At 47.6% G+C, this 15,173-nt stretch overlaps 1 protein-coding gene across 3 annotated transcripts in view; it reads left to right on the top strand.

The window, feature by feature from the left end:
- The window catches only part of Acox2 (acyl-CoA oxidase 2), a 33,963-nt gene that overhangs the window by 3,868 nt on the left and 14,922 nt on the right, over nt 1-15,173 (top strand). For all 3 annotated transcript variants that reach the window (XM_021181870.2, XM_021181868.2, XM_021181869.2), the window contains 9 exons: nt 352-459; nt 2,161-2,280; nt 3,087-3,202; nt 4,412-4,584; nt 6,044-6,206; nt 7,998-8,188; nt 9,698-9,877; nt 12,265-12,370; nt 13,741-13,958. In XM_021181870.2, coding sequence (XP_021037529.1) covers nt 352-459; nt 2,161-2,280; nt 3,087-3,202; nt 4,412-4,584; nt 6,044-6,206; nt 7,998-8,188; nt 9,698-9,877; nt 12,265-12,370; nt 13,741-13,958 — 1,375 coding nt within the window. The remainder of the gene's footprint in view (nt 1-351; nt 460-2,160; nt 2,281-3,086; nt 3,203-4,411; nt 4,585-6,043; nt 6,207-7,997; nt 8,189-9,697; nt 9,878-12,264; nt 12,371-13,740; nt 13,959-15,173) is intronic.

Below are 15,173 nucleotides of genomic sequence, written 5' to 3'. Positions count from 1 at the left end.
TTAGCTCCTTGGATACTTTCTCTAGCTCCTCCATTGGGGGCCCTGTGATCCATCCAATAGCTGACTGTGAGCATCCACTTATGTGTTTGCTAGGCCCTGGCCTAGTCTCACAAGAGACAGCTATATCAGGGTCCTTTCAGCAAACGTAGCCTCCAAACGATGACACCATTGCAAGTCATTTCTTTTGGAAGCATCAGAATATGTCCTCACACAGCCCACAGATAAAAAGGAGATAGGTCTGTGAGTACAGTCAGGAGCTGACCTTATCGAGCCCCAGGCCCACCCAGAAGCTACTCACAAGTGAGTACCCAGCCTTGGTCCAGTAGTCTAACTCTCCTCCTTGATCCCAAGGGACATACCTGCAGGGCCTGGAGACTGAAGCCACCTATGATGCAACCACCCAGGAGTTTGTGATACACAGCCCTACACTGACTTCCATCAAGTGGTGGCCTGGGGACTGTGAGTATCCTCCTTCCTACCTCCCTGTCTCTCCTCAAGGAAAACAAAGCCGGGGCTGAGTAGCACTAACTTTGATGCCTAACAGACATCAGGTTGATTTCCTGTTCTAGGCTACTCGCTTTGAGATCAACTGAAATAGATAAGATGCTAAGAATTTCCGTAGTTAGTGACTGGAAGGTCCCAAAGGAGTTTTGAGTAGATTAGGAAATGCACCCAACCTGAGGGCAATGAGGTTAAGAACATGCCACATCACTGCCCACAGACAACACATGTGTAAATGCACACAACACAAACAATACCCCCACATACAGATATGCAAGCATTCAACACACAGAAATACACTCTGCCCTCCAGCGTCACAGATATACACATCAGGAGCTGTTCCCGTAGACACACGTGCATTACACAACATACACACACTGCTCCATGACACACATAGGCAATATGTACACACTGCCCATACATAGACACGGTGCAAATGTAAACATATTGCCCCCCACAAATATGCATGTACTCAACACACACATTGTTGTCATACAGACACATCTGTGCATATACATACAACACATACAACCTCCCAAATACACATATGTATGTACACAGCACACACTATCCCCATACAGACACACCTAGACCTGTACACATGCATTGCCTCCATGCAGAAACATGTACACAAAAATATGCACACTGCCCTGTCATAGGTACTTGTACATGTATAGAGTACATACACTGTCCACCCAGACACACTTGTGTGTGTGTGTATACACACACACACACACACATATATATATATATATATATATATATACACACACACACAATACCCCATACATACACACCACCTAGTTGTGTCCCAAAGGCTTCCAACAACATCTAGCCTCCCGAGTTAACACAGTAGGATTGCCACCTACTGGAGCAGAGCACATGCTCTGTGACTAGTTACTAGAAATCCTCCCTGCCACTCCACACCCAGACAAGCTCCAATCACATGGATGGATACAAGGTGGCAGCCATCTCTGAGCTCTAAGACAGGATCCTACCAAGAGCCCCTTTGAGACATCATTTCTAAGGAGTGCACTGTAGCATTTGGAGACCCAGTGACAAAACACCTGGTGTGGAAACTGACTAAATATGTGCACTCAATGAAAGCAGGGCAGGGGACAGAATGGGAAAAGCAAGGCAAGAAGAGGAGAAGGACAGGACAAGGACAGGAGAGGTAAGGGGGACAGAGATGAGTGAGCAGCCAATATCAAATTTCCAGGGAAAAGAAACCCATCTTTAAGGTCAGGCAGATGTGGTTAAATTCCAGCTCTGCCCCTCCAGACCTTCAGCGTGTCACTCTGTACTCTGAGCCTCAGTGTCCTTATATGGAAAATAAGACTCCTCTTACTTCAGCCAAGAGCTAAGCTCTAGCTGGGTTTTGATAATAAATGGTTGCACTCATGATGGGGCTGACAGAGGAGTGGTCCATTAGCTGTTGTGGTCGGGCACAAAAAGTCTTTAAAAGTTTACTCACTTCAAACTCCTTACCAAGCCAGTTACTTTTGCTCTAGCCAGGATCTTTGTGACAAATTTTTCTGTCATCAGTGACTTTCCAAGGACCCAAAGGTGTCTATCTATCAACAACCTAAACCCAGCAGACTGGAGCAAGACATGATACATAGGGCTTCCAGTGATAGGACTCTCTTCTTTCTGCCTCAGTGGGACGGACAGTCACCCATGCTGTGGTCCTAGCCCAGTTGATCTGCTTAGGAGTCCGGCATGGCATGCATGCCTTCATTGTGCCCATCCGGAGCCTAGAGAACCACACCCCACTGCCAGGTAATCCCCGCTGCTTCCTCAAGGACCCATCCACCCACCTGGAAGATGGTCCCACCAACCTACCCAGTCCTGAATCTCCAAGAGACACAGAGAAGCTTGGATATGTCTCCCTTGTCTAGAAGGGATCTAGTTGACAGAGCTAATGTGATCTGGATGCTAGACTGGTATAAGATTCAGCATCTGTCTGACTTCAGCTTGCTTACTGATGCCTGAGTCACAGTATGTGTGTGTGTGTGTGTGTGTGTGTGTGTGTGTGTGTCTGTGTGTCTGTGTGTCTGTGTGTCTGTGTGTCTGTGTGTCTGTGTGTCTGTGTGTGTCTGTGTGTGTCTGTGTGTGTGTCTGTGTCCGTGTGTGTGTGTGTCCGTGTCCGTGTGTGTGTGTCTGTGTGTGTGTCTATGTGTGTCTGTGTGTATCTGTGTGTGTGTCTGAGTGTGTGTGTCTGTGTGTGTGTGTCTGTGTGTCTGTGTGTCTGTGTGTCTGTGTGTCTGTGTGTCTGTGTGTCTGTGTGTGTCTGTGTGTGTCTGTGTGTGTGTCTGTGTGTGTGTCTGTGTCCGTGTGTGTGTGTGTCCGTGTCCGTGTGTGTGTGTCTGTGTGTGTGTCTATGTGTGTCTGTGTGTATCTGTGTGTGTGTCTGTGTGTGTGTGTGTGTCTGTGTGTGTCTGTCTATGTGTATGTGTGTGTCTGTGTGTGTGTCCGTGTGTCTGTCTGTCTGTCTGTCTATGTGTCTGTGTGTATCTGTGTGCATGAATACACACCTGCCATACTGCATGCACTCAACTGACATTCTCATCTCTACCCTCTTCTAGGAATAACAGTTGGGGACATAGGCCCCAAGATGGGGTTGGAAAACATAGACAATGGCTTCCTGCGACTGAACCACGTGAGGGTTCCCAGAGAGAACATGCTCAGTCGCTTTGCAGAGGTTAGATACCTGGGAGGGCTATGAACCCAGACTGCCTAGGAAAGGGACTTTCCCTTTACACAGCTGCCACAGGCTCTGGGTCTGCCTCAGCAAAGCTGAGTTTGGACCACAATCCCACTTCTCCCCAAAAGAGTTTCAGGGGTGCCACAGGTCAAGATAAAACTGAGCTTAGGAGCACAATGGTGTCTGGAAAATCTTGCCACTTTAAGCCTAAGACTTCCCACGAGAAAATACTTAGCACATGGTTTCAGAGTAGTCATAAGGTACAGTGACGAAGCAATCCCCAGAAGGGGGAGGAGCTGAAGGCGAACGTGTTGCTTTCCTGAAATCAATTAGAGAACAGATGTGCCCCAGATGCTGACAGAAGTCCTAATTAGCTTTTTTTATGGGGATAGCATGAAGAAAAGATGTAGCTGCGAGTGTCTCCTGGTTTCAATGGCAGATCCATCAGGATTCGCCACCGGAGGATTTAGATTTAATAAGGCTTACAAGTTAGGATTTTAGTTGCTGCGCTCAGTGATTGAGTGTCCGTTGTTTCTGAACTAAGTGTGCATTGCGTTTTCCTTCAAACGGTGGCTCATCTGGGTTCAAGAGAGAAAGGAAACCCATTCAGATGGTTCTCATGGACCAAATAAACTCCACTCAGCATCTTGCCAAGTCCAGATGTTTACTCAAAATCTACATCCAAGACAATTCCAGAGAAGCAACCTACAGATACTCCAATCTATTCTCATAGATACTTCTACTGGACCTGCTCCTTCCTATCCACAGATGGTTCCACAGACCCTGGACAGCAGGAAAACAGCCAACTCTCCTAAGACTGGAACCCCCATCCCCATTTTCTTAGGTTTCCCAGAGACATGTCACCCCAAAGATCATGATGACTCAAAAAAGAAAAAGAAAGAGAGAAAGAGAGAAAGAGAGAAAGAAAGGAAAGAAAGGAAAGAAAGAAAGAAAGAAAGAAAGAAAGAAAGAAAGAAAGAAAGAAAGAAAGAAAGAAAGAAAGAAAGTCCTAATTAGCCAGCTTTACCTCTTTAGGTGTAAAAGATGGGGATTCCCATGCAAGCATTTTTACGTGTCAGTGATCATGCTGCACCAGGGGTCTGCTTCAGATGAGGAAAAGTGGGATGCCTGCAGAGACAGAAGCTCATGGAGGTACAGCCTGGGGTAACTTGGCTCCAACCCAGAATCTGTCTTTGTTGCACACAGGTCTTGCCAGATGGTACCTACCAGAGGCTTGGGACACCACAGAGCAATTATCTTGGCATGTTGGTGACACGGGTGCAGCTGCTGTATAAAGGATTGCTACCCTCCCTCCAGAAGGCTTGCACCATTGCTGTGCGCTATGCAGTAATCCGCCACCAGTCTCGTCTTCGGCCTAGGCAAGCGGCACCCAAAGGCTGACCCTGGCAGACATAGCTAACACTCAGTCCCACACTGACACCAGCTCTCCCAGAGCCATGGTGTTGGGGCAGGTCACACACAGATACACACACACTCACACGCACGCACACACATGTATGCAGTTCAGATGGGATCTCGGGCTCCCTCTACTCCACTGACAGACTGTGTGGTCTAACCTGTTCCTTATCAGTGTGTGGCCCTATCAGGCTCTGTGTGACCATACCTTCCACCCTGCACCATCTGCTCAGACTGTTTGCTGAGTTCCAGCTTGTTCTACATGCCTATGGCTAGCTAGAGTGTTTGTGTCTGCCAGTTGTCAAGGCTGGTTGGTTGTTGTCAGGTTGTATGTGGTAAAAGCCAACGGCCTCCAACTGCATGAGGCTGAACTCATGCTGCTTGGCTATGAGAAGCTTGGTCTAGACCCTTTCTTGTCATCGGCACTGCATCTGGCTCCTGTTCCCTCCATTCCATGGCACAGAATGGCAAGGGCTGCTCTATGACACCCAAGAGAGAGAGAGAGAGAGAGTGTGTGTGTGTGTGTTCTTCCCAAGAAGAATACACTAGTTACATTTAAAATTCATGGAAACAACAGTCTCTGGGGATAGGTCCCAAATGGACACACACTCTCAAGATGCAGCAAACCATGGTGAGAACAGGAAGTGGGGATACAGCACATCACAGCCTAACAGTTCATGGTGCTCAGGAGAATTTTTCTCCCAGCCCTGCTGACTGGCCCTGGGCTTGATAAGGCCCTCCCAGGTCTGTGTCCTGCCTGTACTTAGTGAGGTCACCAGGACTGAGCGGCCCTAGGACCTGGCGTTATTTGATGCCATGGGCCCCAGGCATGGCACCAGCCTGCCATAAACATACTGAGGATTAGATGCCATGCAGCCACGGGCATACACCCTTCTTTCTTCCTCAGCTTCTATGTCCATAAAATAGAGGTGAGACAGGCAGAGTTTCAGAGGTGGTAAGGGTCAAATATGATAAAGCCACAAAGCTTGAATTCCAGACGCCATTACTCTGTCCCGGGAGCAGAGGTATCTCACCCTGATTATGTCACAGAGATGGACATAGAAGACTTCCTTTTCTTATGTGTCTTTGGACCCAAGTTCATAGCCTAAGGGTTGTTAAGCTCAATGCATTTCCTATAACACAGCAGGCACACGGAGGGTCATGAGTCATCAGTGGGGCAGGACCACACTCCTTCATCTGGTCTTTGGGGCCTGATTGTTTGGAGTTCAGAACCTTTCAGACTTTCAGCTAAGATAATGGTTGTATATGCTGTGGACATTTATACAGAAAAATACATATGGATATTGGTGGTAGGTGAGGTTTAAAACCCAGTAGCCTCATTTCAGCCTTTCAGTGGTCCATTTGTATGGCTTGACAGTGTCAAGGTGAACTCCTAAACCTTTGCTTCTTTTCTCTGCTCAGTGACCCAGAGGCAAAAATCCTGGAATACCAGACGCAGCAGCAGAAACTCCTTCCTCAGCTTGCCGTGAGCTATGCCTTGCATTTCATGGCCATCAGCCTCTTACAATTCTTCCACAGTTCCTACAGTGATATTCTGAAGAGAGACTTCAGCCTCCTGCCTGAGGTACACTCTGCTTCCTGGGAACTGCTTATAGAGGGTGGCAAATGCTGTTCCAGTTGTGGGGAAATTACTGCAGCTGGGCTCCCATAGGCCCTCAGTCTCCCAATGTTAAAGGCATCAGAGAAAATGGACCATAATATGGAGATCCACTGGCCCCTGACCCCTAGAGAGTTCCAACAATGTTAGAGGTAATGCCAGGGTGGAGGACACAGATACACAATCCATGGTATATGATGGAAACCCAAACAACTCCAAAGTCATTTGAATGCATTTGATGGCATACTTTTGCCTGCATTAATCTGATTTATCCTACTGGCAACAAAAATAACAGAACCATCAATGTGTTCAACTGCCAAGACTTCCCAGAGTCCTTCACCATAGTATGCACACTTCACAGGCTCTGCTTTGCCTTTGAAAAATCCAAAAATATATCAGACCTAGAGAGAGCACTGTGTTCCAAGCTGTGCATGGGTTCAATATCCTCAGTCTTTGGTGAGGCTGGGACTCACAAACGCCTTCGCTCTGTGTAGGCGCTATGACTTGAAAGCATTGCATCATTAAGTCTGTCCATGGTATCCATCATTTACATTCTTAATTTGCAAGTAAGGAAACTAGAATAGGAAGGAAGAGGAGGCCTTTCTCCCAAGGGTGTAAAAGCCTGAAAGATGGATAGGGGTTTTCAAGAACCAAAACCTTAAGCCGGGCTGCTGAAGGCATCTTCTGCCAGGCTGTTCAGATGTCCCAGCAAACTTTCATAAACGCAGTGCCTTGCACACAACACAAATTAATTTCTCACTCTTCTGGAGGTGCCCAGCCTCTGTCATACTGACTGCTTGGTAAGGGCCTTCCTGCTGTGTGGTAAGATGGCAGAGAATGAGTGGAGGGCACTGAGAAAGGGGACTTGAGTTTATAACAAAGCAACTCCCACAATATAGAACTCAGTCCCATGACAGCATAACCTATCCATGGCCCAGAAACCCTCAAGGCCCAATCACCTCTTAAAACAGTTAAGACGACAATTATAGGGCCAGCAACATGGCTCAGTGGGGAGAGGTGCTTGCTGCTAAGCCTGACAACCTCAGTTCAATTCCTAGAACTCACATAGTAGAAAGAGAAAGGTTCCTCCTGCTAGTTGTCCTCTGACCTCCACACATGCACTGTGGCCATACACCTGCATGCGTGCACACATGTGCACATACACACTCACACATACACAGAGGGGTCAGTGGCAGGAAAGTTTCCAAAGGCAGCAATTGTAATTCAGCCCAAGTTTTGGAGAAGGTATTACAGCCATTGCATCCACTAACACTCCTAATGAAGGATTCCCGGAATCCACGCCAAAGGTTTACTCCTTACTCCATTACTTTGGGGTTCAGATTTCAACAAATAAGTTTGGGTGGACAGGTGGACCATGGCACCCTCCTACAACCCAGGAAATGGGCTGATGGTACACACATGCCTTCACTGGCAACTCTTCCAAACTTCTGCCTACTGGCAAGTTCCCATGAGCCTTATAAAACAATGGGCCCACTCCTAGAAGCCCCCTCTTCTGAAGATCCTGGCGACACTGTGTCTAGAACAGGTTTTTCCTTCATTCTTACAGGCCCATGGCCACACTTTATAACTGTGTGTCTTTGCATGATCCTTAACCTCTGAGTATTAGCTTTGTCTGCCACCTCACAAAACAGCAAGATAAGCATGGCACCAATCTCACAGCCATGGACAGCATGCTGCAAGTACTGAGTACAAGCCTGGATGGTACTACAGGGTCCTTCTACTCCTTTGTTCTTGCAGCTCCATGCACTGAGCACTGGCATGAAGGCCATGTTTTCAGACTTCTGTGCTCAGGGAACAGAGATCTGCCGCAGGGCCTGCGGGGGACATGGCTACTCAAAGCTGAGCGGCCTACCGACACTGGTCACTCAAGCGATAGCCTCTTGCACGTATGAGGGTGAGAATACGGTGCTCTACCTGCAAGTGGCCAGGTAAAATCCAGACATTTCCAGACCTCTGCCCTACCCTTGGGAGCCCCCTAAGGTTCCATTCAGGGAGGCCACGGAGGAAGTAAGCTTTGGGAAAGTACCTTCGGAGGGTTGTCCAAATCCCAGTGTGTCCCTAGTCTGCCCACTTCCCCCAGATTACCTGCTGTTCCCAGCTGGGCCGTCTATCTGTCTCACACAGACAATAGCATCAGGCTCCATCCCGGACTCTTGCTCCTCCTCTGTCCTCATTTCTCCATAGGCAATCAGGGAGCCCTTGGCCAAGCCTAAAGAAAATTGTATCTTTGTCTCACTTAAAATGGTTCATTAGCCTCCCTGTACCTGAAGGAAACGCCACAGTATGCACTGCATCTTCAAGTCATTATGACCCAGATGCTGCCTATCTCCATATCCAACCTGCTCAGGTCCTCCTGCCCCTGCTGCCCACGCCACCCTTGACCCCTGCCACCTAAAACCACCTAAAACTTCTTTTGGAAGTTATCACAATCTGTAATTGTCTACAAGTTTTTGCTTAGCTTTTTAGCCATATTTCCTAGCTAAACCAGGACTTCCTTGAAGGCAGGCACCTTCCTGTCTTGCTCACTGAAGTATTCCAGGCTCAGCCAAGAGCAAACACGAACAAGGCTCCACCCTGAGAGGCAGGAGGAAACCACACTGGCCTCCTCCAAACACGCTGTTTCTTGCGAGCTGTTTCTCGCGAGCTGTTTCTGATGGTCGATTCTCTCACACTCATTTATTCTCTGGCAATTGAACAGAGCAAATACTTCAATATCCAAGGAGAAAGGAGTTCACTGGCAAATACAATATATAGCACTTACTGGATTTTTCTTTGCCACATTATACAAATAACGCAAGAGCATGCATTAGGCAACCTGCAGCCTACACTTGACAAGCAATTCACAAGTGCCTCATTCAGTTCTACATGCTCACGCTGTTAGGCAAGTAGCATCATTCCCATGGTCCTAGGGAAAGTGAGACAAAGGGAGACACAGACAATTCTAGAGCTTCACGGTGGTCTGAGAGGAGCCAATGGGAGGCCGGAGTCGTCTGAGCACAGCGGCCTCACACAGAAGCAGCCTGGAGCTGCTGTCTGTCCATCTTCCTCACGCCAGCATCCCTTCATACATCTGACTCTGTGCAAAGGTCACACTGTACTTACACCCTAGGTCCCGAAGCAGAGGACCTGATGCTGAAGCTTCTTCTTGCACAAGCATCACAAGGGATCCAAGAGAGCCTGGCCCAGCTCTGCAGCCCCTGTCACTTGTTAAAGAGCATAGCACTTTGGGTACATCTCAGTGAAGGTCCTACAGAAGATGGTGGCCCCGGGGTTGGGATGAAAAGTGGCTGTCAGGAAGAGGCTGGGCTGAGGCCTCCTGGCTCTCCCCACTGGAGCACAGCATAAAAATGCATGCCCGTGGGAGTGAGGGCAGCTGGGGTGGGGGCCCCACAGAGTCTCACACTGTCTCATCTGTCTCTGCTCCCTCCTAACCCCAGGTTTCTGATGAAGAGCTACCTGCAGGCTCAAGTGTCCCCAGGATCCATACCACAGAAGCCTCTCCCTCAGTCTGTCATGTATCTCGCCACACCAAAACCAGCCAGGTGCCCAGCCCAGACAGCAGCTGACTTCCTCTGTCCAGAAGTCTATACCACAGCCTGGGCATATGTGTCTGCCAGGTAAGCTAGTGCCAAGAAGTCAGCAGCATCCCAGCAGGGGTAGGCTCCTACACTGGCACCTCTCAGACCAGCTGGTGGACACCACTGGGCAGTGCTCTACAAACCCCTGCCATCCCCAGCCTCTCCAGACCTCTTAGCTCCTGTCTCCATGGCGACAGAAGAAGGGACACCTCACCCTCAGCCATGGACCACAGTCGTCTCTTTATCCCCTCTGGCTAGTGATGGGAATGCCCTGAACCTTTAGGTTCCTGTGGTGATTTCCAATGTCACAAATGCACTCAAACACAAATCACTGTAAATGAAATGATCTGCGCGTCAAAACAAGGAGAGTAAGTGATGCTTTAAGTCTGAGATCTCCCACAATCTAAAAGTAATTTTCAGAGGCAAGTTTATTTCCACAGCACCCATGTGAAATATCCAGGCGTAGCTAAGAGTCCTTGTAAAGCCAGCGCTGCTGGTTATCAGCTTTATTCCACGTACGCTGAGCAACCCTGCTCAAGGGAGTACAGCAGGGAGTGATAGAGGGGGACTTATGCAAGTACATGCATCCTGCAACACACACACACACACTTGAATACATGTGCACACACATTAAACAAACAAACAAACATTGGAAGTAATTTTCAAAGGTGTGATTATACCTCAGAATAGAAGAACCAGGTTATTTTCGGGGTCTAGTAGAGGCCAGGGAACGTGATTGAAACCGAGGACCCAGAGCTAGAGGAGTGGTTGAATGATTAAGAGAAGTTACTGCTCTTGCAGAGGACTCTAGCTGGATTCCCAACACCTACACGGGGTAGTTTACAACTGCCTACAATGTAACACCAGTTCCAGGGGACCTGGCACCCCCTTCTGGCTTCCATGGGTGCCTGCATGCACATGTTACACATAAACTCACAGAAGCACAAATACATGAAAATACATAGATCTTTTTTAAGAACAATATTCTTTGTTGTTGTGGCGCTTACTGTGTAGACTGTGCTGCCCTCAAGGTCACAGAGATCTGCCTGTCTCTGCTTCCTCAGCACCAGGACTAAAGGCATGTATCACCATGCCTGGCTTAAGCACGTGAATTTTTTATTGTTTATTTTAATTTTCTGTGTATGAGTATTTGTATGCATGCATACAAATGGACATGCAGGGCCATGGATGCCAGCGTTGGCACTGGATGCCCTGCAGCTAGAGTTACAGAACGTTATGAGCTGCCCTGCAGATCCTAGGACTTGATCTTGGGTCCTCAGGAAGAGCAGCCAGTGTTCTTAATGCTGAGCCATCTCTCCAACCCAGAACATGAATTCTATTTTTAAAAAAACCCAAGAACTTGTACGTTCTGCCATTTAACAAGTATCACCAATACCGACTATATGTCAAACATGACTGAGTGTTCCAGAAGCTGAGGAAGGAGACGCACAAAGGCAACCCCCATCACTGCAGAGATTCAACTACTAGAAGGGAACTTTCTGAAACCTGCTTCAGAACAGAATGCCACAACTGGAGCAAACATTTCCAACATCTACTAAGAAAGCTTCCATTGCAGCCTGTGTCCCAGAGAGGGTAACAGCTGCTTTAGGATCATGGCAACTTGAGATATTTGCTTGTTCATTGCACAATACTTTTAAATGCTTACCACTTGCCAGGCATTGTGATCAGAAGTGGGGATCCACCAGGAAACTAGCCTGATGACTACGCAAGGCACACAGAGCTAAGATATCTGGGAGGCTTGGGGAAGGGAAAGACAGACTAAGGGGAATAAAAGGCCACTCTGTGCTTCTGCCTTGGAACTCAATGTGCCGTCTGCTTATCAGTTCCCTGACAAAGCAGAGTAAATGTTGCTTAATAAACAGTTTGCTTTACAACAAAATTCCAAGGGTCAGACGGACACGCAGGGGTGGAAAACAGAGTGAAGGTTAACAGAACAGCAAATGACTAGGTTAGCAGCTCACAGGGCCAGGGTGGGGGGTGGTTTTCTAGTTTTGTAATTCAATACCTGAGGTAGGACTTCTAACAGAATTGTCTTTTGAAATAAAAAACAAATATTCTCCCTGTCTGGCCATTGGAGCTAACCAACAGAATGGCCTGAAGTTACCTGAAACCCTAAGGTGGGCGGGGTGGGGGGGGACCCCAGGAGGCTAAAGCAAGAGGGTGGGAAGTTCCAGGTCACTCTAGGCGATACACTGTCTCAAAAGAGAAAAAGGAAAGCCTTAGCCCTATTCCTTATTAGCTGTGTGACCCTGAACAAGTTAATTAACTTCTCTGGGACTCAGTTTTTCCCACCGTACATTGGGAATGCCTGCCCTTAAAGAGACATTTATAAAGCAGTTAGCTCTCAGACAGGTCAGTGAGAGACTCCAGCAGCCCATCAGTTCTCTCTTTCCTTTGGTCTCTAGGCTCATAAGAGATGCAGCACAGCACACACAGACCCTCGTGAGATCCGGGGTTGACCAGTACGATGCTTGGAACCAGACTTCTGTCATACACCTTCAGGCTGCTAAGGTGAGCTGCCTGCCAGCTGAAGCCTCTGGGATGTGTTCTCTCTTCCAGGCAGGACACTGTTCTAAGAAAACTCGAGTTCACATTCTTCCTCACCCCTGCCCCACAGGGACTGCCCTCCTCTCTTGTAGTCCAGAGAATTTTAACCAAAGGACTTATTTCCAAAGCATTTTGCTGGCAGCTCTTAGGAAGAGGTAGTGAGGCGATTCTACTGGATTTGCTTCAGGTCATTCAAACAGCTCCTCCCAGACAGAAAAGCAGGTCAAGTCTCTCCTTAGCCCCACAGGCAATCCTGGGATGTCTGATTCAATTTCCATTATCCTTGGTGTTTGTGCAAACCTCACTATCAATCGGCAAATATTTGAGCATGTGCTCTGTGCTAGCACTGAATACAAAACAGCGAAGATACTGCCAGCAAACAGCTATAATCAAGGATAGGGGAGGAAATGGCTGCTCGTTACACTCCCTACAGAGCCCAAAGGACTTGCCTGAAGAAAGGGGTGAATGGGCTAAGACTTCATGCAGCAGTTGGCTGTCTGAGGGTGGTAGCAACTTGGGAAAGGTTTCCCAGCAAACAGAGCAGGAGGTATCAAAGCAGGAAGAAAAGGCCTGGTGCCTCCAGGTGCCTGGGAGGCATTACAGGTCTTCCTGAGGGCATGCCGAAGCAGATTTAAGCTAAAGTGAGGTAGGCGGAGCAGGGAGGGCACGAGGAGGTTGGGAGGCCAGAGGCCTTCTGATGCTAGTAAGGCGGCTACTTCTTTCCCTGGCAGGGGCAGACTGCACAGTTTGGGAGGAGTGGTCAGAGCCTCTTTCTAGAAGAAGCGTCCATCCTGAGGGTGGCTCCGCCATGAGTTTGGTGCAGGCGTGGGGAGAACCAGAAAGTGGTTAAGAGCCAACAGAGTCAGACCTCTCCATAGCCTAGTGAATACCTAGTTTCAGCTAGGATGCCTTTCACACGTACCTCAAGCCACATCCCACAGTGCACACACATGAACACACTGCCTTAACATGGAAAACAGTAAGTAGCTGTTTTCTTGAGAAAAGTGAGGCTGCTGTTCTTCAAGTACCCCAGGCTAGCCTCCAATGCTCATGTATTCTTTCTACTTTCTAATGCTTCTAAAACTATCTTGAGCAAAGTGAGGAATCCATAGGCCAAGTTTCACACTTTACCCAGCCTCCAATGCACACACACACACACACGCACGCACGCACGCACACACACACACACACACCCCAGTGACACCTGGAATGAACAAGACAAAACGTTACGACCAGTCCTTGAGGAGACACACATACTCCAGCCATCTTGCCAAGTTTCCAGAATGATCTGTGGATATGGGAATGAGTGTCAGCGCATCTTTGTGTCTTCATAGGCTCACTGCTACTTCATCTCTGTGAGGAATTTCAAGGAAGCTGTGGAGAAACTAGACAACGAACCAGAGATTCAGCGTGTGCTTCAGAACCTCTGTGACCTCTATGCCTTAAACGGTATTCTGACTAACTCAGGGGACTTTCTGCATGATGGCTTCCTGTCTGGGGCCCAAGTGGACATGGCAAGAACAGCCTTCCTAGACCTGCTTCCCTTGATCCGGTGAGTGATTGGTACTTGAAACCATGTTAGACGCTGGTGCGCGGGCCAATTCTCACACCAAGACCTTGCAAACTTGGGGCCTGGACAAGCTGACACTTAGCACAATTATACCAAAGAAAGCATCAGGACTTAATGAAAGAAACTTTAGAGGAATTGGGAGAAAGTTAGAAATCAATGTGCTTAAGAATAAACTAGGAGCCGGGCATGGTGGCACACGTCTTTAATCCCAGTACTTGGGAGGCAGAGGCAGGCGGATTTCTGAGTTCGAGGCCAACCTGGTCTACAGAGTGAGTTCCAGGACAGCCAGGACTATACTGAGAAACCCTGTCTCAAAAAACAAAAAACAAAAAAACAAAAAAAAAAAGGAAGAAAAGAAAAAAGAATAAACTAGGGCCAGGCAGTGGTAATGCATGCCTTGAATTCCAGCACTCAAGAGGCAAAGGTAGGCAGCTCTCTATGAGCTTGAGGCTAACCTGGCCTACAGAGTGAGTTCCAGGATGGCCAGGGTTACACAGAGAAACCCTGGCTTAAAACTCCATCCCCCCAAAAAGGGATAAATTAGTCCCTCGCTTGAACTCTTCAACATTCACAAGGAGTAATGTCTAAGAAGTGTGAATAAAATCAAGGCTGCTACATATGAGCATGCTAATACCAATTTTCATCATAACCAGCATTTAGCGAGGTTTGCGTACTATCATATGCAGCATCTCATTTAATCCGTACAGCCTTGGAACTGGATTTAATGTCCCTGTTCTGCTGAGGAAGAAGTTTCGCTTATATGAGTGAACTTATGTACCATGCGTGACTAGGCTGAGGAATTAGGAACACTCAGAGCTTTCTAACTGCTGACCACGTGCTCTTCTGTGTTCAGGTGGAGGGGTGTCTAGCTTATGTATATGCTATGCATATCCACGTCCAGCTTATGTATAGGCTATGCATATCCGTGTCCCTGTTGAATGTGCTTTAAGTAAATTTGTACCAAGTCTAATTAATTTATTTTGATACTCCCTTAGCTTCAAGATAATCTTTTGGACTAAGTAATTTATATACTGATTTATAAAGCAGCAATAGATACCTTTAAATGTAGAGTTGATCCTGTAAAATTTAGAGTCAAGAATACAAGCAGTATTCATTCTGTTATATTTTTTTAAATTTTTTATATTTTATTAGGTATTTTCCTCATTTACATTTCCAATGCTATCCCAAAAGTCCCCC

Source organism: Mus caroli, chromosome 14 (assembly GCF_900094665.2).
Source record: "Mus caroli chromosome 14, CAROLI_EIJ_v1.1, whole genome shotgun sequence".
NCBI lineage: Eukaryota > Metazoa > Chordata > Mammalia > Rodentia > Muridae > Mus > Mus caroli.
Note: the sequence above shows the minus strand (reverse complement) of the source record. Positions and strands in the feature narration are given on the sequence as shown.